Below are 22,631 nucleotides of genomic sequence, written 5' to 3' on the forward strand. Positions count from 1 at the left end.
ATGTAGATACAATGATTGGCTCTTTTTACAGGTGTGCAATACAGGGGATAAGATGGTGGAATGCCAACTAGAAACACACAATCACAAGATGGTCACTTTTAAATTCGATTTAGATGGTGACGCTCCAGAGGAAATTGCTACATATATGGTAGGATCTTTTCTTGGTTTAAGAATATTAAAATAATGTTGACATTTCAGTTTCGAAAATTGCACAAATGACAGTACTATTTGTATAGCTAAAAACAATAATATTTCCAGTCTTTTAGAAATTAGCTGTTGAAGTAAAATTAATTTCTGACTAATGCTCTTGTAAGTCTGCAAAGGAGAATAAATTTAGAATAACAATTAATATAGAATAAACAATAAGTGAACCACTACTTTTAATCTTTGTTATTTGGAACATTTGCCATGCAATTGTAGCCTTCTGATTTATTGATAACAATCTGTCATCTCAATTAATTGTCTCTAATAAGATCAAAACAATTGAATTACTTCATGATGCAAGAATGTTCTATGAAATGCCTTCTATATACTGAAGCAGTTATTTACTGTTTAATTGAACTAACAAACAAAATTTGTTTTTCTGCATGTAAAAATTCATACTGGTTTTTTTTTTTTTTAAAAAGGATAAGCAATTAGGTAAAAGGGCTGTAGAAGAAACAGAAAAATGGCATTTTTTAAAAAAAATACTTTTTGTGTATTCATATAGGTTGAAAATGAATTTATACTACCAACTGAGAAAGAGATATTTATTGAGCAACTAAAAGAAATTATTGACAAAGCAGAAGATATGCTTAGTGAAGATACTGAAGGGGAACGAAGTTCTGATCAAGGTGTCAGCCCTCAACAAGATACCTACAAGCTTGAAATCAGTGAGGTATTTAAATAAAATAAATATAGTTAATGTTTCAACTACTAAATGTTTCTAACAATAAACTTTTCAAATAATAATTATTTAATATAACTAACTTATATCCTCCAGAAGTTATGGATTACAACTCCCATTCATCCATAGTGAAATAAACCATGCCTGTTTGGGATGGATTGGAATGATGAGACTTGTGGGTCCAACACATTACTTATATTAGTTGGCATTCAAAGAAGCATTTAATTATTTTTATTCTAGAATATTGGTTTTTTGGTGATGAATTTGAGCAGATTCCAAATGGAAGAACTTTGATAGGCTTTAGTAACACTGTTCTTTCATTTTAAATAGGAAAATCGCCAATCCCATGCAAGAACGCCCATCTACCAACAGAATGGTAAAAGTGTTTCTTTGAATATGCATGTGTATCACCCAACATTGTAAGGCAGCGTATCTCAACCTCAACAACTTTAAGATGTGTGGACTTCAACTTCACAAATTCTCCCAGACAGGAAGTAAATTTCATGCATCTTAAAAATTGTTGAGATTGACAAATGCTGCTGTAAGTTAATATTTAATTATACTAATGACATATTTTAAGATTGCGTCAAAGTCAGCCAGCCAATAGTTATTGCACTGAACGCGCTAATTTTCTGTGGCACTGCATTTCTTCAGAGATGTTTTTTCGTTGTTCTGTGCCAAGTCTTGGCAGAAAATAAAATGTGAAACTTAATTTGGATAAGTCTATGAATAGCTTTACATTTGTCTCTCATACTGGACTTCAAGCATTAATTTTGCAGAATGAACTTCGGTCATTAATCTTCATTTGTTTTATTAACAGACATTATTTTTAAATGTGGTATCTGTCAACTCTGAAGCGAACCTGGCTGAAGCCATCTTTTGCTGCCTCATAGTTGCCACGAACCATGAGAGGGGAAAGGGAGGGGGGAAAGACAGACCGGCTAAACGTCAAAACAAAAATGTTTTCCTGTGGGAACCAAGGTCATCTTAACTGGTGGCTGTTGAAGGAGGAGAGGAGTGACCAACCAGCCTGCCAGCTATATTCATTGGACAATGTGACCGGTGACATCTGGGAGGGGGAACTTTTGCTCTTTTAAATAGGGGAAAAACTGCGCGACCTTTTAGAGTTGGTTTTCACTGGCTGTGCTGATATGATGTATCCAATAAACATGTTTTTTGAGGAATCCACCTGCCTCAGAGTTCTGATTTCAATGAGTGCGTTACTCGGAATGCTGACAGTATCACATTACATTACATTATGCAATATAATACAATACAGTATGCAATAATGGACATTTGGCTAATTGTTGGTACAAATGTTTCTTTATTTTAATATTTCCTGTCTTTAGTTCTGCATACTGGGAAACGTTGGTTTATCATTTGTCCTGTTGTGGAAAATCAAGCTGCTGAAGTACCAGAATTCTCTTCTCATGCGCCTCAAAGTGCAAAGCAGTCTGACGCCCCAGGTATCTGTGAGGTTTCGATATTTTTTAAAAAAATAATTTTCAAGCTACTTTTAAGGGGAAGGAAACAAGGAAAAATATGTACAAACCAGAGGTGAAATCTACTTACCTTCCCTACTGGTTCAGAAATGCACGCACCACGACACATGGATATGCGGAAACCCTCCTACACATCTGCAGAGGGTAAAAAAAAAACAGGAAGTAATGACCGGGTGGGTGGGCAGAGCCTTGGGCTGACATCGCTACCGGTTCTCCAAACCACCCATCGCCATCACTACCAGTTCAGCTGAACCAGTCCGAACCGGTAGTATTTCACCCCGGTACAAACCCATTTATTGATTTATGCAAGTATGTATACATGCTTCATTTTTCTTCTCAAGTGGATGCTAATACAATTCTGATCTCAATTGCCATTGTAAGTAAAGAACCATCTGTATGGCTAACAGCAATTAATATACAATGTACAAAAAAAATTATAAATTATAGTCAACGTTGAAAGTAATCAAAAATTAAAAGTGTCATGAAAAAGATGTTACAGAAAGACTAGGGATAAAATGTAATGCCTGGGACATTTGCAGATGAAGGACCTCTCCTAATTGCCTTGGAAAGAGAGACATCTTCAAATGGTTTCTTCTTGAGAAAATTCTTCACAACTCATAATGGAAGAGACAGATAATTTATTATCTTCAGATAATAAAATTTCAAAATTTTAGAGATTAACACAATTACACAAATTATGCTCAGCATAATACAAGTTTGATCTAGTGCAAGGATAATGAGATCCCAAGTTAACAACCTATCTGCCTTCTTCCATATCTTTACAGTGTTTCAAGGGGAGCTTCACATGAAGTACACTGTAGGGGTGAAAACAAGGATGTAACTGAAGTATGAATCTGGCTCATAAAGGATTGCAGCTGGTGCACCAGCTGCAATTACACCACCATACTTTTGGCTACAGCTATCATGTATGAGTCATATTGTCAAAATGAAGATGTATGCTTTCAGGATGAATGCAGTTCCACATAAAAATAAGCTGAGTGCTGTCCCCAAGCATAGGAGTTCTTAAACTATGGGTTGAGCAAAATGTGGGTGCCCAAGGAGGTAGGAAAGAGGAGAAGAGGAAGGAAGAGGGGTAGAAGAGGGAGAAGGAAGGTGTAGGGTGGAGGGAGGAGAGGATGTAGATAAGAGAAGGAGGGGAAGGTCTGGAAAGTAGAAGAAGGTAGAAGAGGGAAGAGAGTTAAAAGGGGGGGGTGACTGGGCAGGCCCGACTAATTGTATATAACTTTACATTGAATGAGTTGTTTGACATGATTGTAAAAATAAAACTTTTTTTATGGGGAAAAAAAAAGTGGGTGCACACAAAATTTAACTTCTATCAGAAGTTCCTCCCATTCTACCTACAGAAATCAACATCTGGCTGGCCACACAACTCTACAGCAAGTTCTAGCAGAGCTCCTTTAAAAAAATATCATTGTATTGCCACAAAGTTCCATTAAAAAATATTTTTGCATTGATCACTGCCCCACCAAAATGGAAGATCAGGTTGGGAAATAAGATCGGCATGCTAAGATCAGATGCTGAACGGATGAAAGAAAAGAAGCTGAGGAAGAAGATGACCAAAGACTCCCTGATCAGTTCCAATAGTAATAGGTGCCTGGGGTGCAATTCCAAAACATCTAAAGCATTACCTGGACACCATCAACATTGACAAATCATCGTCAGTCAATTGCAAAAGGCAGCTTTATTTGGAATAGCTTACTTCCTGCAATAATACAATAACAATCAATACTATTAAACAACATCATCTGCCTCTCTCTGGTCCTGGGGAAGGATTTGATAAGTGGGCAAAAATGTCAAATCCAGTCTAAATACCTGGCTTATTGTGTGACCAACCTTAATAATATTTGGCAGCAAGATAGAATGCAAACAAACAAACACATTAATTAATTAATCAAAGATAGCTAGTACAAACACAGAAGTACTGAGAACAAAATTAATCTCTGAGGAGGCACATATTTATATCCCTCTACTTTAGAAATACTTTAAAAAATACAAGAACACACAACCACACTACTGATTAGCTATCAAAGCAACGGTGTCATCCTATGGCATGTAGATTATAGAAAAGTCCATTGTATATTTATGAGAGTAAGAAAACGCAAATAATATCTATGTTTATTATGAAATTAATTTTTATCTTGTGGATAAAAATGTAGTACTTGTGGATTCCCAACAAGTACTGCATTTTGAGAATGGCTGTTTTAGAAGAAAATATTTATTTCAATCATTTAATAGCTATGAAGATTGAAATAATTGGCAGAATCACTTCATTGTGAGAATAAGTGTCATAACCTTTCTGCAAAGAGGACACATTTGTGGACATGACCCTGAATCAGTTTTGTTTCAGACGTGTAGATGTAATTGAAGTTCTCATCATATAAATGATTTTTAAAGTTTTATGTAATACACTGAATGCCTTAATATTAATTTTGATTTTCCAGTTGGTTAAAATGGGACAGGCTATTATGGTTAATAGCCAATACAGTGCTGGAAAGTTGTGTTAGAAAAATTACTAGGATGAGCTGTCATACTCAGTGCAATTAAGCATGTATAATTGTTTGATCTAAAATAATTTAGCTGAGAAAATATTTCATCTTTCTTAATTTCTTTGGAAAAATGGTTAATGCTCAATGCTTGTTGAAATCTTTGTATAAGTATTTAGATTTTAATGAAGTCCTTTTCTGAATTCAGAAACATCCTTTTGCTTTTGTTGTTTATAGGTCTGGAGCTGTTGGATGATCAGCAACAGAGCTCTGCAGTAACAGAAAAACAAACAAGCATAGCTTATCAACATATTTCTAATCAACTTAGCTCCAATGAGTGTCCCAGGGGAACTCCTCCTCCTTCTCCTTTAACACAAGTTTCTGTTCCATCTTCATTAACTTCCCTTTCACAGGTCCATCCAATATTAGCTTCAACCACGCTAGAAAAAATTGCTGAAAGTACAAGTCACCTAGAATGCCCTTTGCCACAATCAGTCTTAGCCAGCCAGTGTGACACCCTTGCCCATACTACAGCTATATCTGAAGAACATTTTGATAAGGTCCCTCTAAATACCTCATTGCACACAGTACAAAAGAAAGATGAGAAAATCAGTTTTCCCAATATAGAACACGAACATAGCACAGCTGGACTGCCAAAACCATTTCAGTCTGTTCCTGTCATCTCTGATGCTCCTCTTTTGGAACTTCAATCTTCAACCCAACCCCCCAGTTTGTCAGACAATACTCAGCTTGGCCAGATATCACATTCTTTTGTAGACCAGATACCTCCTATGCCTGCTGCCTCTGAACTTCCGGTTTCAGCAACATCTCAACTTTCAAGTCCTCCTCACCTCTCAACAGCTGTATCCCAATTGCATATGCCAACCCAGTCCCAGCCGGTTGCATCCAGTGGCTCTGCCATGACTGCACCTCAACCACCTTGTATGGTAGAATCAGATGGTGAAGGGCCACCCAGAGTTGATTTCACTGACAACACAATAAAGAGTTTGGATGAGAAACTTCGCAACCTGCTGTATCAGGAGTATATTCCAACATCATCTGCTTCAGCAGCAACACCAGACCAAGTGGATGGTGAATTTAATCTTGCACCTTTGCCTGCACTTGTGTTAGATTTGAAAATTCCTGGAGTTGGCTTGGATGCTCACATGGCTGAAGATCAACCCTCTCCAATTCTGGCAAGTCAAACCATTCATTTAGAAATGATGCAGATGCCTCTTAAAACTGCTGTAATTCTAATAGATATTTTCAACGTTGGTCCTATGGCTGACTTCTAAGGGCCAAGCTATAATTGTTACCTATCAGTACTAAGGTACTAAATACCCCCCCCCAAAGAATTATTCAACTTTTTTAAAAAAATGTAAATCTTCCATGTTTCCAAAAACTTCATTAAAAAAAGAAATCAGATGCCCCTTACTTAAAATTCATCATATTCATAATAATATCTTATTTACATTGACACTTCTTTGAACTCAGTGTTATTGAATCAATTTTAATATCTTAAACTAAAAGATGATTAAGGGCACCATTGCAAAATAAGTAAAAAAGGGTGAATTGGGACTCAGCCTTATTTATTTTATTGACCTGAATAGAAAATATATATCATGGCAGAATTTCCCTTTTCATTTAAAGTTGGTTTTTTCCTCACTTTGGCCTTTATTAATGTTTTACTAGATCTGATGTGAATGAAGGCCAGTCATATTATTTCACATTTAGTAGCCAAATACAATATGTGATTTTTAATACTGCAGTCTAAAATACACTTGTTAAAAATGTCCTTCATGAGTAAAAAGCATAAACTTTTTAATGAATTAATTGAAACCAGTTGAAACAAAAGAATATAACTTTCCTTCTCTCCCAATATTATAATTCCAAATTGCATCAATTAACTCATCTCTATTGTATTGACAGAAAGTCTAGGTAACACATTTCATCAGTATCCAAAAAAAGATATAAGAACTGTAAAGAACACCATCTTCAATTATTTTTTTAAAGTACATTAGTCTCTGAATGTTTTAATTTGGTGAATAAGATGTATGTCAAACTTCATAAATATTTGATAAGAGAATATTCCAAGTTCTGAGTCTTCAGGCAATATAGAGAACCTATTCCCTGGAATTACTCAAGGAATCAGAAGATTTCCCAGTGGTTAGATTACTTATTAAAAATCTGGCCTACAGAAGTGGTCCAGAAGGAAACATGCCTTACAAATGCTTTTCATATTTTCTGGACCTCATAAAAAAGCAATAAATTCTTAATAAAGGAAGTGCTTCAGAATGGAAAGTATTCAATCCAATCCTTGCAATCCTGTATTGGGGATACATTCAGATGCCCACAAACATTCACATACTTCGTTGGATCTTTCAAATATATCTCTGTTATTCTATCTATTCCTTTTTCTAATTGTTCTTAAGTTCAGATGCTGAAATTCCTGGCATACTTTTTGACTTATCTTCAGATTCATGTTAGTATTCAGAATGAGTTCCAGTATTCTACTGTTGTAAAACTTCTTACAAGACATTATGTTTGCAGTAACTAGGGTATGTTTGTGTATCTAGGGTATCTTACTGATTATGTAATTCATCTCATGATCTCAGTCTTCGAGGTTATATGCTTTCTGTGACCTATAGAGCCCTAGGATTCTAATTAATTTTTTAAAATATATATATCTACAGTTTCTTTCCTAATAGCTGGTACATTTATATAACATACACAAATAAGCATCACTATTTAAGAAAGGAAAAAAAAATAATGCATCTTCAGTTATGTGGCTGGTTTCCTAGAAATCATTATCAATTTGAGATATCTAATGTGTCCCCAGATATAATCTACAGTACATCTCCAATATGTTTTCAAAAACAGATTTGCATCTAATAGAGCCCCTTTTACAATATATGATAACTTTTCTGGTCTGTGAATGTGCTCAGTCAGGTGCTCAAGGATTTTTCATTTCAAAGCCAGACAGTAATAATGCCTAGATATGAGACTGTCAGGCTGGCAGTTAGTGATGGCTAAAAATTACCCAGAAGAAAAATATCCCTTACTATTATTATCCTTCTGAAGGTCCAGTATTTTCTCCTGACCAATATGCCATAGAAGCTAAGAAGATGCTGTGTATTGAGTCATCCTGTAAATATGTGCATAGCATCTTAGCTAGCAAGGAATAAATTCCTCATAAATCTTTTCAAATGTTCAGTGTCCTATCTTCCTCTATGCAAGTTCTGAAATTTGTCTTGACAAAACATGGAAGCATATGTGTTGAAACGTGTGTGCATATATCTGTACACACAAGTTCAATGTACAACAATTTTTCACAATTAGTTTCCTACATGTAATTTGCCCACCATTGGAAAATTATCTCTTACTGCAAAAAGCAAACATGTGGATGAATAAGATTATTACCCAAACTGGCATGGACAACTGCTTATTGCTCTTCTCCTGAAATTCTGGTCTCAGTCTAGTTCAGGGGTCTCCAACGGTGGCAACTTGAAGCCTGGCGGACTTTGCTTTGCTGGCTGGGGAATTCTGGGAGTTCAGGCTTCAAGATTGGAGACCCCTGAACTAGTTCGTCTTTGAAAATATATTTGTTAAAGAAAAAGTAGCTATCCATGAATAAACCATGTAAAACACATTTGATTTCATCCTTAATAAATCCATATGAGACATGTTTCATTATTTCTTAATAGAATCAAATGAGTGATAAAATTAAGCTATCACCAAGTTGAATTTAGGTTCTTCTTTAAACAAAGCGTTGCTTCTGCCTCTCATTAATTTCAAAAATGTAATCCAACCTTTATTAGTTTATTCTATTAGTATGTTAACTTCTCAAAACTTCTCAGTTCTTCTGATAACATACTTCCTACTAGTATTTGTTACATGTTCCTATTCATTGGTGTTCTGTTAGGATTGTGAAGAAGAAAGTTCTTCTTCCAGAAAAGGACTACAATATTACCTTCCAGTCAAAAAATGAGACTTCTAACTATATTGAACACGTGATGGTCCCCATAGAAAAGTTCTTTAGATATGAGTATATTGCTGAACATTTTGAATAATTTAATGGCCCAGCTATTGTAATTCATAATTATGATCGTTTTAAACATGACATAGAGAATTCAAACAAGAAGAGAAAGGAACATTTGAATATTTGGCAAACTAAAATTCTTTAACTAAAGTTGGGACAGCATGGACCTGGTAAAGAGTAATACAGGTAGTTCTTGACTTACAATCACAATTGAGCCCAAAATTTCTGTTGCTGAGTGAGACATGTGTTAAGTGAGTGTTGCCCCATTTTACAACCTTTCTTGTCTCAGTTGTTAAGTGAATCGCTGCAGTTGTTAAGTTAGTGACCTGATTGTTAAGTAAATCTTGTTTTCCCCTTGACTTGGCTTGTCAGAAAGTCACAAAAGGTGATCAGAGGACCCAGGATATTGCAATTGTCATAAATACGGGTCAGTTGCGAGCTGCATTTGAATTCCGATCACCTGATCATGGGGAATGTTGCAACAGTTTTAAGTGTGAAAATAATAAATCAGAAGTTGCTTTTTCAATGTAACTTCGAATGACCACTAAATGAACTGTTGTATTGAGGATTCCCTCTATGTCTTAGACATCTCAAACAAAGCTTTTTTCTCAAATATATACTGAATATTTGTCAAAGATGAAATCATTATTATGTAAATTAATCTTAAGGCCAACATAAATTACGCCTACAAATATGTGTGCTCACATGTGTCCATGTAATTTTTTTAAACTGTTTGCAATTATTATTCTACTGCCAAGAGCTATATTATTGTGGCACTTTAGAAATCAAATAAATGTACTACTCCCTGTTTTCTCTGATTTTAATGTAACCACGTGTGGTACAGTATGAGCTAGAAACATGTGAAAGAAGTCCACCTCCAAAATAAGAAGAAAAGGAAAAATTGACTCCTTTCTTTTGCATAATGTCCCTCTTCTAGAAGACGACTATGCAGTACTGTGAACTCTTTAAACTAATAAAAATCAGAAGAGGGACTGTATAGATTTTACATATCATTTAGGTTGAGAAAACAGTCATCATATAATATGGATTCTATCAGAAAACAGAAGTTTATATGAAACAGTATTTAACATATTAAACATTAACCAAGTGGTGTCAGAAGGGAATGAAGTCTCCAAACAGTGAAATACATATCAGTGACTTAAGAATGATATTCTTTAAGATGAAATATAAAAATAATTTTAGAGTCTATATATTTCTATACAGTTTAAAACCTTGCAAATTTAAATTGTTATATTTTGCTTACAGGTAGAACAATCTGATGTTTCATGCACCGGGATCCAGCATTCAGAAATAAACAAAGAAGGTAGTAGAGCATAACTTTAATGTCCATTTTTCTTTTTAAATATCCATATGAACAACTATGTGGTAGGTTATTAGATACAATTATTAAGAAAACTAGGAATTACTGAGTGTGTGGGTACCACAATAGCAATGCAGAATGTAGTAATTTCAAGATAAAATTTAATATGTAATTCTCATTAAAATTTATGTATGGAAATTTATGATGATAATTTTAATATACGAAATGTTAAATATGAATGCTATATGAGGAATGCTTTTACTTCTGATTGGGAAGCTAAGCCATATAAATGATATGCATATGGTTTTAAACAACATGATGTATCTTTTACATATTTGTATACAAGCCACTCAGTCATTCAAGTAATTTTATCTAGGAAAATCCAATGGAAAAATTAGGAAACCATGATTTTGTTCCCTATCGTACATGTGGAAAACAAGGGGACATTTTTTTTTCTAAACTGATTTTAAGTAGAAAAATTTGAAATGTTACTGTTTTTAATTATGAAGATCATGAGCTCTGGAGTCCGCACCTCACTTCCTGATGGCCCTGGCCTCACCTCAGCCTCATCGCTGTCCGACTCCGTTGCCAGCTCCGTAGGTTGCTGACAGACCACAACAACTTCCTGTTGTTTAAAACCATATGCATATAATTTAAATTATAATCTTTATGGTGATATCAAGCGTTAGATCTACCACCATGATTTATGTTTAATTCAAATATATCTGACCTATAGTCTTGAATACAACAGTAAAACTAGAGTTATAGCCTTTGAGGATTTTATTAAATAAGAATTTTTCATCTTTAACTTTTGCCTTGCTCTAAAATTTACCAATAAATTATGCATGTTTTCTTTTTTGTTTGTTTGTTTTCAATATATTAAACAGGTCAAGATGCAAATGTCAGTTCACCTACTACTATCTTAACATCAGGATACACTCAGGTACTGTTACCTTATATTGGCTCCCCCCCCCCATCTTATCCCATTCCTCAGACAATTGCAGCTAATGAAGGCCACTATTAATTCCTATAAAAATAATGTTTATAGGCAGGTCAGATGTTAACCAACTAAGCCTTTCTTTCATTTATTATTTCAGGTTGTTTCTTCTTCACTTACAGCAGACCAGAAGGACATTGCCAAGAAAAACAAATATCAAAAAGATGGTTTTATAGACTCCAATGTCAAAGAAGCGGAAACACCAGCAAAAACTATAGGCAGATTTTCAGTGATCAGCACTCAGGATGAATTAACTTTATCATCTGTGCATTCCTTGAGGTATTCTGCACCCCCAGATGTTTATCTGGACAATCAGCCTTCTAGCCCTGATACAAAGTCACCTCTGCGCCGTGTGCAGACGGCTTCCTCTTTTGATGTCCTTTATGGAAAAGATTCCAGTGATTCTGGAGATGAATCTTTTCCAGGAAAACCAGATGCATCTCCATTGTCACTTCAGAGCAGTAGACTGGGAAACGACAACTTTAAAAAGACTTCATGTATTCTGCAAAAGTCAGTAAAGTCAAGTTCACAGGGCCTTAATTCTCCAAATGGTCATGGATCAAAAATCCCAACTATCAACATAACTTCTTTCCATTCTCAGTCATCATACGTGAGTAGTGACAATGACTCAGAGTTTGAAGATGCAGACATGAAAAAAGAATTGCAGAACCTGAGAGAAAAGTATGTTTTCGTTTTATCCAAACAAAGGGTTTTTTTGTGCATATGTGTTTGAGCAGCTTATCCAAATACACTTTGACATCTTCTGTCATTTGTTCCTTTCTTTTGAAAGCATTTATCTCAAGTCGTTTTATGCATTTGATGTACAATATTCTTTCCATGTTTTTGTTCTCATTTTGTTGATAAAAGCAACGTTCTGTAGTAGAGAAGATGGTATTCATATCGAGCAAGGACATCATATACTTAGGATTTTTTTTCCAATCATTTACTCCTTGGAAGAATCAAATAAAAGACAGCACTACTTGAGCCAAAAAAATACTTTCAGTAATATAATTTGTTTTGCTAATTGAAGTAGCAATAATTTTTGTCCCAGATACAGTAAAATTATTTAGGACAAAGGTATGCTTTGTCTGTAGAAGACACATTTATTTATTTATTTATTTATTTATTTATTTATTTATTTATTTATTTATTTATTTATTTATTTATTTATTTATTAAATTTTTATACCGCCCTTCTCCCGAAGGACTCAGGGCGGTGTACAGCCAAAGATAAAAAACACAAAAATGTACAATTAAAACGGCAATTTAAAACCGAACATATTAGAAAAAATGGCCACATTTAAAAGTTTAAAATTTAAAATTATAAACTATATAATAATAAAACCCCAGTTAAAATTTAAAATATTTAAAATATTAAAAATATTATGCCAGTCCCGCTTGAATAAATAAATGCGTTTTCAGCTCACGGCGAAAGGTCCGAAGATCAGGCACTTGACGTAGTCCAGGAGGAAGTTCGTTCCAGAGCGTAGGAGCTCCCACAGAAAAGGCCCTTCCCCTGGGGGCCGCCAGCCGACATTGTTTGGCGGACGGCACCCTGAGAAGACCCTCTCTGTGAGAGCGTACGGGTCGGTGGGAGGCATGCGGTAACAGCAGGCGGTCCCGTAAGTACCCGGGCCCTAAGCCATGGAGCGCTTTGAAGGTGGTGACCAAAATCTTAAAGCGCACCCAAAAGACCACAGGAAGCCAGTGCAAGCCACGCAGGATTGGTGTTACATGGGAGCAACGAGTTGCTCCCACTATTACCCGCGCAGCTGCATTCTGGACTAGCTGCAGCCTCCGGGTGCACTTCAAGGGCAGCCCCATGTAGAGAGCATTGCAATAATCCAAACGGGAAGTGACAAGAGCGTGAGTGACCGTGCATAAGGCATCCCGGTCAAGGAAGGGGCGCAACTGGCGGACCAAGCGTACTTGGTAAAAAGCCCTCCTGGAGACGGCCGCCAAATGATCATCAAACGACAGCCGCCCATCCAGGAGGATGCCCAAGTTGCGCACCCTGTCCATTGGGGCACCCTGTCCATTGCGGCTGCAGCTGGCTGTACCGGGGTGCCGGCATCCACAGCCACTCCGTCTTGGAGGGATTGAGCTTGAGTCTGTTTCTCCCCATCCAGACCCGTACGGCTTCCAGACACTTCGACAGCTTCGTTGGGGTGGTCCGGGGTGGAAAAGTACAGCTGCGTATCATCAGCGTACAGATGGTAACTCACCCTGAAACCACTGATGACCTCACCCAATGGCTTCATATAGATGTTGAACAGGAGAGGCGAGAGAATCGACCCCTGCGGCACCTCACAAGTGAGGCGCCTCGCGGTCGATCTTGAGCCAACCCAGTCTAAAGGGTTAAGCGTATTGTTTTGGGTCTTCTATTGTCTCACTCTTCTGTAGCTGGAAATTAATCTTGCCTCCACTGAGGCTTATTTGAGAATTTGTTCTTTAAAATACTGGTAAACCAGTCTCGGGGAAAGAGGCTTTGGACTAGGTAGTTCCTAGGCTCCTTATTTTTATTCATTTATCATTAAATGTATACATTGCCCATCTCACTGTCCAGCCTGGAAGAAATATATGGATTTAAATGATTGTAGCTTCTCCATCCTAAGTCTAGATGATCCTGGCGCTTGAGAGAGGAAGAACAGGGACCTTGGTTTACAGAGAGAGATGAATAAAGCTCCATATTATTGCAATTTCAATCTCCATATTGAACTTTTATTTTGTCCAGTTACTTTTCCAACACCACCTCTATCACACATCATCTGTTGTGTTGCACTAACCTATGCATCACCAATGGTATTTTTAAGAGACAACATCCTTGTTAATTAAATTTATGGATTAGCTTGAAGAGATGAATTCTTTCTTATTGTGAACAGATTTGCCCATAAACAATTTATAGATATATGTTTCATAAGTATCTTTATGTGATTGCATAAGACTCCAGGCTTCATATAGAAAATATCTGCACGGTGTTTTTCTGATGTTTGTATATGTTGTTATGCGTTTTATTAATTTCTTGATTTTTTATTTTTTATTTTGTTACCTTGTTTATATCCTGTCTTGTTTTTTGATTGTATATCATTTAGTTGGTGTGATCTCTTAGCAACAGCATAGATAGAACTTTGGGATGACCTGTCTTCAATCCAGCCCCTAAAAATCTTATTAAACTGTTACTGGTACAATTGAATCCATTCGTCATGATTGTTCTCTTTTCTTCCATCTTTCCCAGGATTATGGACTTCTCAAGATAGTTGAGTCTTTCCATAATGTTTCTTGAGTGACACTCTATATCGATTTGTCTTATGATCTGTTTCCTTGTTTTTTGACTCCTGTTCTTGGATGTCTTTTCCAGTACCAAAATTGACTCTTTCTGTCTTGCTTCTTCAAAATCCCCCCCCCCACACTTTTTTGTTTGTTTCCATGGAGTGACATAAAGAAAATTATTGCCTGTATCATTCTGAATGTTGTGGGTTCAGACATATCATGACATCCAAATATCTTTTGCAAGGCCTTCATTGATACACTGTCAACTGCCGATCTATGGCATATTTCTTGATTGCTTGTTTCTTTATGGTTAATTGCTGATAGTTGATCCTAAAAGGTAAAGACACTATCTTTACTGTCAATTTTTAGACTGGTTGCTGAACCTATTGTCATTAGTCTTGACTTGACTATATTTAATTTTAGTCCTATGTTTTCACTTTCATTAGTAGAATTTCAGTTCATTTTTATTTTCAGACATCCAAGCATAGCACAAGTTGTGGTTGACTCAAATGCATTTTATTTTGTACTTTAATCTTTATTAATTTTGATAAATTTTAATTTAATATTAATAAATGATGATGATGATTTATTGTTTGCTTTTAATGGCAAAGTCTCCTTTGAGTTGATGGCACATATGGCCACATTGTTTTCTTAGCAGCAATACAGAAATGATTTCCCATTGCTTTCTTTGGAGATGGTAGTATACAAGCCTGGGACTTCACAGTCTAGCTTACAGCCTTCATATTACCTTCGGATTTTTCATTCAAGTATTACCCAGGTTTACCCTATTTAGCTTCTGAACTCAAAGTACTGCCTCTTGATGAGAGAACATCCCCTACTAATGCTTAAAATAAAATCATCAGTATTCTCAGGGCAAAATTCAAAAGTCTCTAGTCTTCTGGTTTTTGTTTCAGTTTCTCATGTTTCAAACTCTTTTTTCTGAGTTTCTTTATTCCTTATTCATTGCCCATATTGCATTTGAATGAAGTGGGTGGCTCAGGCTGTAAGACAGCCTGTTATTAAAACACAGCTGCTTGCAATTACTGCAGGCTCGAGTCCCACCAGGCCCAAGGTTGACTCAGCCTTCCATCCTTTATAAGGTAGGTAAAATGAGGACCTAGATTGTTGGGGGGGCAATAAGTTGACTTTGTATATAAATATACAAATAGGATGAGACTATTGCCTTACACAATGTAAGCTGCCCTGAGTCTTCGGAGAAGGGCGGGATATAAATGTAAATAAAAATTTTTTTTAAAAAAAGTAGGCATTTCCTTGTAACTATTGCATTGTGTGCTGTCCCATTGGTACCTTTTAAAAAAAATAAATTTATAGTAAGATAAGATTATTATTCTGGTTCCTCTACCAAAAACCTCTTGTATATTATTTGAATTATTTTTTTATCCTGTGTGGTGTAGCCTTTTCTTGAATCTTTTGCTGCTTCATGCTGGTCCTTTCACTATATTTAGCACTTGGCTGTCAAAACAATTTGCTGTTCTCATTGTTTTGATCATGCAACTTCTTAAAATATATATGCTAGCTTCCTCACTCTTCCTGAATGATTCATAAGCTTGCACAAATGTGCCTTCTTTTTCATCATAGAGATGGTTTGCGTGTGAGGACCAAAAGCCATGGTAAAAGCCACCAATCTTCATTTTGAAATTTATCTCCTGCAATGTAATTTTTTTAAAAATTATTTGATAATGATGTGATCAAAATGAAGATTCTAAAGTATGTTCTTAGAAATAGAGATATCTTAATCTAAGAGTTACTTTATTTCAGTGCTTTCACGTTTATTTTTCAGACACATGAAAGAAATTACTGAGTTGCAGTCCCAACAGAAAAAAGAAATAGAAGCTTTGTACTTCCGTCTGGGAAAACCACTGCCACCCAATGTCGGGTTCCTTCATTCTGCTCCACCAAGTGGCCGCCGAAGAAGAACAAGCAAGCACAAATTAAAAACTGGGAAATTGCTAAACCCCGTTGTCCAGCAGCTCAAAACATCAAGTACAAGTATGTTTACAAGTGATATTTTCCTTTTAACATACATCCAGTGAAATTTTCAATTTGTTCGATTATTTTCTTGGGATTTCATTTTTGTTTTTTGCAATTGTATTGTTCAATCAAAAGAAAAGGGGTAAAGTTCTATAGGTTTTTTTAAATTTTTATTTTGTTTGTCGAACATGTACAAGATAATAGGTATAGGTATAAACATGGACATGAACAAGGAATGAGTAGAAATAAATGGGGACAGTAAGACAGGGATGGTAGGCATGCTGGTGCGCTTATGCACGTCCCCTTTACAGCCCTCTTAGGAGCTCCACGGTAGACAGTTTAAGATTGAAGCTGTGAGGGTTTGAGGGTGTAACAACAGAGTCAGGTAGCGCATTCCAGGTGTTGACCACTCTGTTGCTGAAGTCATATTTTCTGCAATGAGTTTGGAGCAGTTTACCTTGATTTTGTATCAATTGTTTGCCCATGTATTGTTGAGGTTGAAGCTGAAGTAGTTGTTGACAGGTAGGACGCTGTAGCAGACAATTTTGTGTACTGTGCTTAGGTCAGACCGTAGGCAGCGTAGTTCCAGGCTGTCCAAACCCAAAATTTCAAGCCTAGTGGCTTAGGGGATTCTACTGTGATCAGAGGAGTAGAGTACTCTTCTCGTGAAATATATTTAATATTTAATATATTAATATTTAATATTTAGTAAATAAATAAATAGATTAAATAAAGGATGGCTTTATTTGTCCTTAGCTTTCGTGGGGAAGGGAATTAAATTAGGTTGACCCATTAAACACAACTTAGCAAAACCATATTAAACCTTTGGCTAAGTTCCTTTCATTTTTATTTTCTATGATTATGTCTCGTTTATTTACATTGTCCAAAACATTGTTAGGGTGATTCTTGAGTTTGGTGCATTACTTTACAGTATGAAAGCTTTTCTTTTTGTTCTCTTCATTCTTAAAAAAAAATCAAAATAAATAAAATTAGGTGAAACATGGACTCGATGGAGTCATTAACATTAGTGTCCATGAACATCACATTGGAGACATTGATGCTACCCTATGGATAAAAATGGTAAAACTACAGCCATTGTTGATTTATATAACGGCGGCGATGGGGTCCTATCATCCTACGTTCGTTTGTCATCTAATAGCATCGCTTTACCGGAGGAACTTAAATTCCATCTATTGTCCGGAACTTATTGTGACCATCTGATTGGCCAGATTAAGACTGTTACCATCTGCCACCCTCTATAAACTCCGAAATGTACTCGCGATCACAGCTTCTTAACCTGCGAGTCTCCCCCCTCTCGCGGTCATGGCCCTCCACTTTATCGAGGGCCTACCTTGATGACGGATTTTGGAATCCCGAGAGGTGGCATGCTTCTAAGAGAAGGCTTAGGGGTTTTTTAATTAGGTGTTATAATAAATTCTTATTTAAGTTATCCAAGGGGAAGGGTGGGACGGCGAAGTTAGGTTCAGGGGGATACCTATCTGAGCCTTTGCTAGATCCTGTGCCAGCTCGCGGCATAAATATCATCGATTCTGAGGTGGAAGAGGAGGGTGGAGCTCATGGTCTTGGGGATAACCCTATCTGCACGGTAGGTGGGAGGGGCAGGTATGGCGGACGCGGGGGCCCATATCGAGTTCGGGGAGTGCGCCCTCGCTATTTACGAGCGATCGCGCACTCCGGTCCCCCGATAGTTTCCCGTTCCCCGAGTGGCTTAAATCCTCAGAAGCTGGACCTTCGCCTGATGTTATGCAATGCCAGGTCTGTTATAAATAAAGCCCCCCTCATCTCCGATCTTATACAGGAGGGGGGTGCGGACCTGATTGGCATTTCGGAGACCTGGTTGGGCACGGAAGGGGGGGTTCCCCTGATAGAGATGTGCCCACCGGGTTTCCGTGTGTTTCATCAGGCCAGGGCCCAGGGTAGGGGTGGGGGAGTGGCGGTTATTATCAACGGGAGTCTTGAGCCGAGGGAGATCACTGTACCACAGATAACCGGATGTGAGTCCCTCCTCGTTAAGTGGGGCCGTGGGGTGCAGGTGGGTGTACTGATCACGTACCTAGCTCCTTGCTACGTGACAGATTCCCTGCCTGAGCTGTTGGATGTGGTCGCTGGGACGGCAATGGAGATCCCCAGGCTTATGGTCATGGGGGATTTCAATTTGCCGTCGGTGGGGATAGCATCCACATCAGCTCGGGAGTTCATGGCTTCCATGACGGCCTTGAACCTGACCCAATTAGTGAACGACCCCACTCACATCGGGGGAAACACTCTGGATTTGATTTTTGTCTCTGGACAGTGGTTGAATGATCTGGAATTAGGGGAGTTAGTTATTAGACCCTTGTCATGGTCAGATCATTCGCTCCTTCAGCTAGACTTTCGAACCGCCGATCCCCGCCGCGGGAGACGGAACCGACTCGCTGGTTCCGTCCCAGGCGCCTGATGGACCCTGAAAGGTTCCAGGCGGAGCTTGGGCTATTCCTGAGGATTTGGCCCACAACTCGGCTGGAGCTCTGGTTGCCGCCTGGGATCGGGCGGCTGGCGCCTAGATCGAGTTGTGCCTTTGCGGCCTCTGACCCGGTGCCGATCTCGTTTAGCCCTTGGTACTCCGAGGGGCTGAGGGAGATGAAGCGCGGAAAAGACGCCTAGAGAGTATCTGGAGGGCCAGCCGATCCGAATCTGACGGACACTAGTTAGGTCTCAAATTCAGACCTATCTTGTGGCGATGAGGCTGGCAAACGGGAGTATTTTTCCAACCTCATTGCATCAGCAGATAACCGCCCAGCCGCCCTGTTTAGGGTGACCGCTCGCTCCTCCATCAGGGAGCGGTAGAAGATCCCTTAAAGGGTCGAGCTGAGGAATTTGGACAATATCTGTTTGATAAAATCGCTCAGATTCGGGAAGGGTTGGACACAGACTGGGTGGATCCGGACGGGGTGAGGAGGCAGGTCTTGATGTTATTATCTGGGATGAGTTTGATCCTGTGATCCCTGAGGACATGGACAGGTTAATGGGGAGATTGAATGCGACCACATGTTTATTGGACCCGTGTCCCTCCTGGTTGGTATTGGCCACCCGGGAGGTGACACGAGGCTGGCTCCAGAAAATCGTGAACGCTTCTTTGATGGAGGGTGTTTTCCCTGCCGCCTTGAAAGAGGCGGTGGTGAGGCCCCTCCTCAAGAAGCCTTCCCTTGACCCAGCTAGTTTAGCAAATTATCGTCCGGTCTCCAACCTTCGCTTTTTGGCAAAGGTTGTCGAGAGTGTGGTTGCACGACAGTTGCCCCAGTACCTGGATGAAACTGTCTATCTTGATCCATTCCAGTCCGGTTTCCGGCCTGGTCACAGCACGGAAACAGCCTTGGTCGCGCTGGTTGATGATCTCTTGAGGGCTCGGGACAGAGGTTGTTCCTCTGTCTTGGTCCTATTAGATCTCTCAGCGGCTTTTGATACCATCGATCATGGTATCCTGCTGCGCCGACTCGAGGACTTGGAGTGAGTGGCACTGTTCATCGGTGGTTCTCCTCCTACCTCTCCGACCGGTCGCAGACGGTGTTGACGGGGGGACAGAGATCGACCCCAAGGCGCCTCTTATGTGGGGTGCCGCAAGGGTCGGTTCTCTCGCCTCTTCTGTTCAACATCTATATGAAGCCGCTGGGTGAGATCATCCGTGGTCTTGGGGTGAGTTGTCATCTATCGCTGATGATACTCAGCTCTATATTTCCACCTAACCACCCCAGCGAGGCTGTTGAAGTGATGTCCCAGTGCCTGGAGGCCGTGCGGGTCTGGATGGGGAGGAACAGACTCAGACTCAATCCCACCAAGACCGAGTGGCTGTGGATGCGGCGGCCCGGTACAGTCAGCTAATTCCATCACTGACCATTGGGGCGAACTATTGGCCCCCACGGAAAGGGCTCGTAATCTGGGCGTCCTCCTGGATGCACGGCTGTCTTTAGAAGATCATATGATAGCCGTCACCAGGGAGCCTTTCATCAGGTTCGCCTGATCGCCAGTTCGCCCCTTTCTGGATCGGGCTTCCTTATGCACGGTCGCTCATGCCCTTGTTACATCCGCCTGGACTACTGTAATGCTCTCTACATGGGGCTCCCTTGAAGTGTGCCGGAGACTCCAACTGGTCCAGAATGCGGCTGCGGGTGATAGAGGAGCACCTTTGGCTCCCATGTAACACCCTCCTGCGTAACCTGCACTGGCTCCCAGTGGTCTTCCGGGTTCACTTTAAGGTACTTGTCATCACCTTTAAACGCTCCATGGCCTAGGGCGGGATATTTCTGGGACCGCCTACTGCCACCATTAGCCTCTCACCGACCAGTGCGCTCTCACAGAGGGACTCCTCCGGATACCGTCAGCTAAACAATGTCGGCTGGCGACCTCTAGGGGAGGGCCTTCTCTGTGGGGCCCCTACCTCTGGAACGAGCTCCTCTGGGGCTTCGTCAACTCCCGATCTCAAGTCCTTCCGCGAGCTGAAGGCGTTGCTGTTTGAAGAGCAGGACTAGCCTGAATGTAGTTTTAAATTGGGATTTTTAAAAAGGGGTTTAAATGAGGTTTTAAATTTGTATTCAAAAGTTAGAGCATCAATTGAATTCAACTATCTATTCTTTAGCTGTTTTTAATCTATTATATGTTTTCTGTTGTTTTTTGTCTGTGAACCGCCCTGAGTCCTTCGGGAGAAGGGCGGTATACAAATATAATAAATAAATAAATAAATAAATAAATATATAATGAGAATTGATAGGAATGATTGATTCTCTGCAGCTGGTTTTCTGAACATGTATGGATTTTGGTCAATTAATACATCTTCGGAATTTTTGAAGTTTTCTTCAGATAATGGTTTCAAATTCTTTTATTGCTTTCAAGCTTAATGATTTTTGCATACATCCTGTTTAGGCAATATATCAGAGCATAAAGACCCTTTGGCTAAGGGAAGCACTAGAGCTCAAACAGACTCTACTGAAGCAACAGGACTGACTGTGTCCACATCAGCCATACTTGAGAGCTCAGTTCAGACTCAGCAACCTTGCTCTGTCAAGGCTTCATTATCGTCTGACATTTGCTCTGGAGTGGCTTCTGAAGGAGGTGATGTCCGTGGAAATTCTGGCCAAGGTGATTTTATATCTTCAGAGTCATCTGTTATTTTGAAAATAACAATCATTTTTCCACAGGAGAACAAAATATGTGTTAAAGTAAGAAAAGGAAGTTTAAGGCTTTCTTTTTACTTGATATAATGATTAGATTTTTAAACCACCTTTCCTCCTGGTGGTATATATAGCACTTCAGGCTCCATTTTTCCCGCACAACAGCAACCTGTGAGGTAGGTTTAGCTAGAGAGAATATCATCCCAACCTCACCAAGAAACATCTGCTCAGCATATTGATTCAAAGCCTGTAGAAATGATGCTAACTGTGATACAATTAGAAAAGTTGCTGATGTAAATCTAATATAAATTTCACTGACCGTGCAAGGGGTAGTAGATGTCTAACTTGCTGGTGCTCATTTTGAAAATGAGCCATGAGAAGAAAATCAGTAGAGTACAAATGCAAAATGCAGTTAATGTGAAGGAAGAACCAGTAGAGCATAGAAAACTTTAAAAAAAGATCAGTAAAATTGTCCATCGTAGATTGACATTATTTGCAAACAGGGAAGCTGACCCCTTTTTTTATCTTGCTTCATATTCTTTGGTTCTCTTAAGTCCCCATCCTTTCCTGCAGATGCAGAATTTTTCGGATTAAACTGTATTACTGGCCTGCAAAAATGTAATTCAGAAATAATTATTCTTTAAGCACATGGCATGAATGTTGGCTTTCATTAGAAAGTCTACTACATTTAGTAGTAGCACAGTTACCTCTCATGGCATAGCTTCATCATGGTATGGTAGCAGTAGAGTCCTTACATAGCTGCAATGTGTTAGGATGATTATAAATGGTCGCCTCTGGTTTTGCATGTTCTGCCCAACTAATCCTATGAAGTATCTATTTTCTTCTGCTGTTGTTTTCACACCCTTTTGCTTATAGCCAATGAACTAACTCCTCTGGGGCAAGGTTAAAATGGAGGTGTGGATGATTAACTAACAAAGCTGATATGACTGATGGTG

The 22,631-nt window shown here is 38.8% G+C and overlaps 1 protein-coding gene across 7 annotated transcripts in view; it reads left to right on the forward strand.

Moving 5' to 3' along the window:
* Nucleotides 1-22,631, forward strand: part of WNK2 (WNK lysine deficient protein kinase 2) — a 103,680-nt gene that overhangs the window by 72,883 nt on the left and 8,166 nt on the right. For 6 of the 7 annotated variants that reach the window (XR_009153544.1, XR_009153543.1, XM_058169958.1 and 3 more), the window contains 10 exons: nt 32-148; nt 710-877; nt 1,217-1,262; nt 2,236-2,352; nt 5,130-6,092; nt 10,202-10,255; nt 11,140-11,195; nt 11,350-11,930; nt 16,320-16,528; nt 21,428-21,643. Coding sequence is in view for 5 of the 7 variants with exons in the window: in XM_058169958.1 (XP_058025941.1) it covers nt 32-148; nt 710-877; nt 1,217-1,262; nt 2,236-2,352; nt 5,130-6,092; nt 10,202-10,255; nt 11,140-11,195; nt 11,350-11,930; nt 16,320-16,528; nt 21,428-21,643 (2,527 nt within the window). In the remaining 2 variants the exon portion in view is untranslated. The remainder of the gene's footprint in view (nt 1-31; nt 149-709; nt 878-1,216; nt 1,263-2,235; nt 2,353-5,129; nt 6,093-10,201; nt 10,256-11,139; nt 11,196-11,349; nt 11,931-16,319; nt 16,529-21,427; nt 21,644-22,631) is intronic. The other variant, XM_058169960.1, reaches the window with a different exon arrangement.

Source organism: Ahaetulla prasina, chromosome 2, assembly GCF_028640845.1.
Source record: "Ahaetulla prasina isolate Xishuangbanna chromosome 2, ASM2864084v1, whole genome shotgun sequence".
Classification (NCBI taxonomy): Eukaryota; Metazoa; Chordata; class Lepidosauria; order Squamata; family Colubridae; genus Ahaetulla; species Ahaetulla prasina.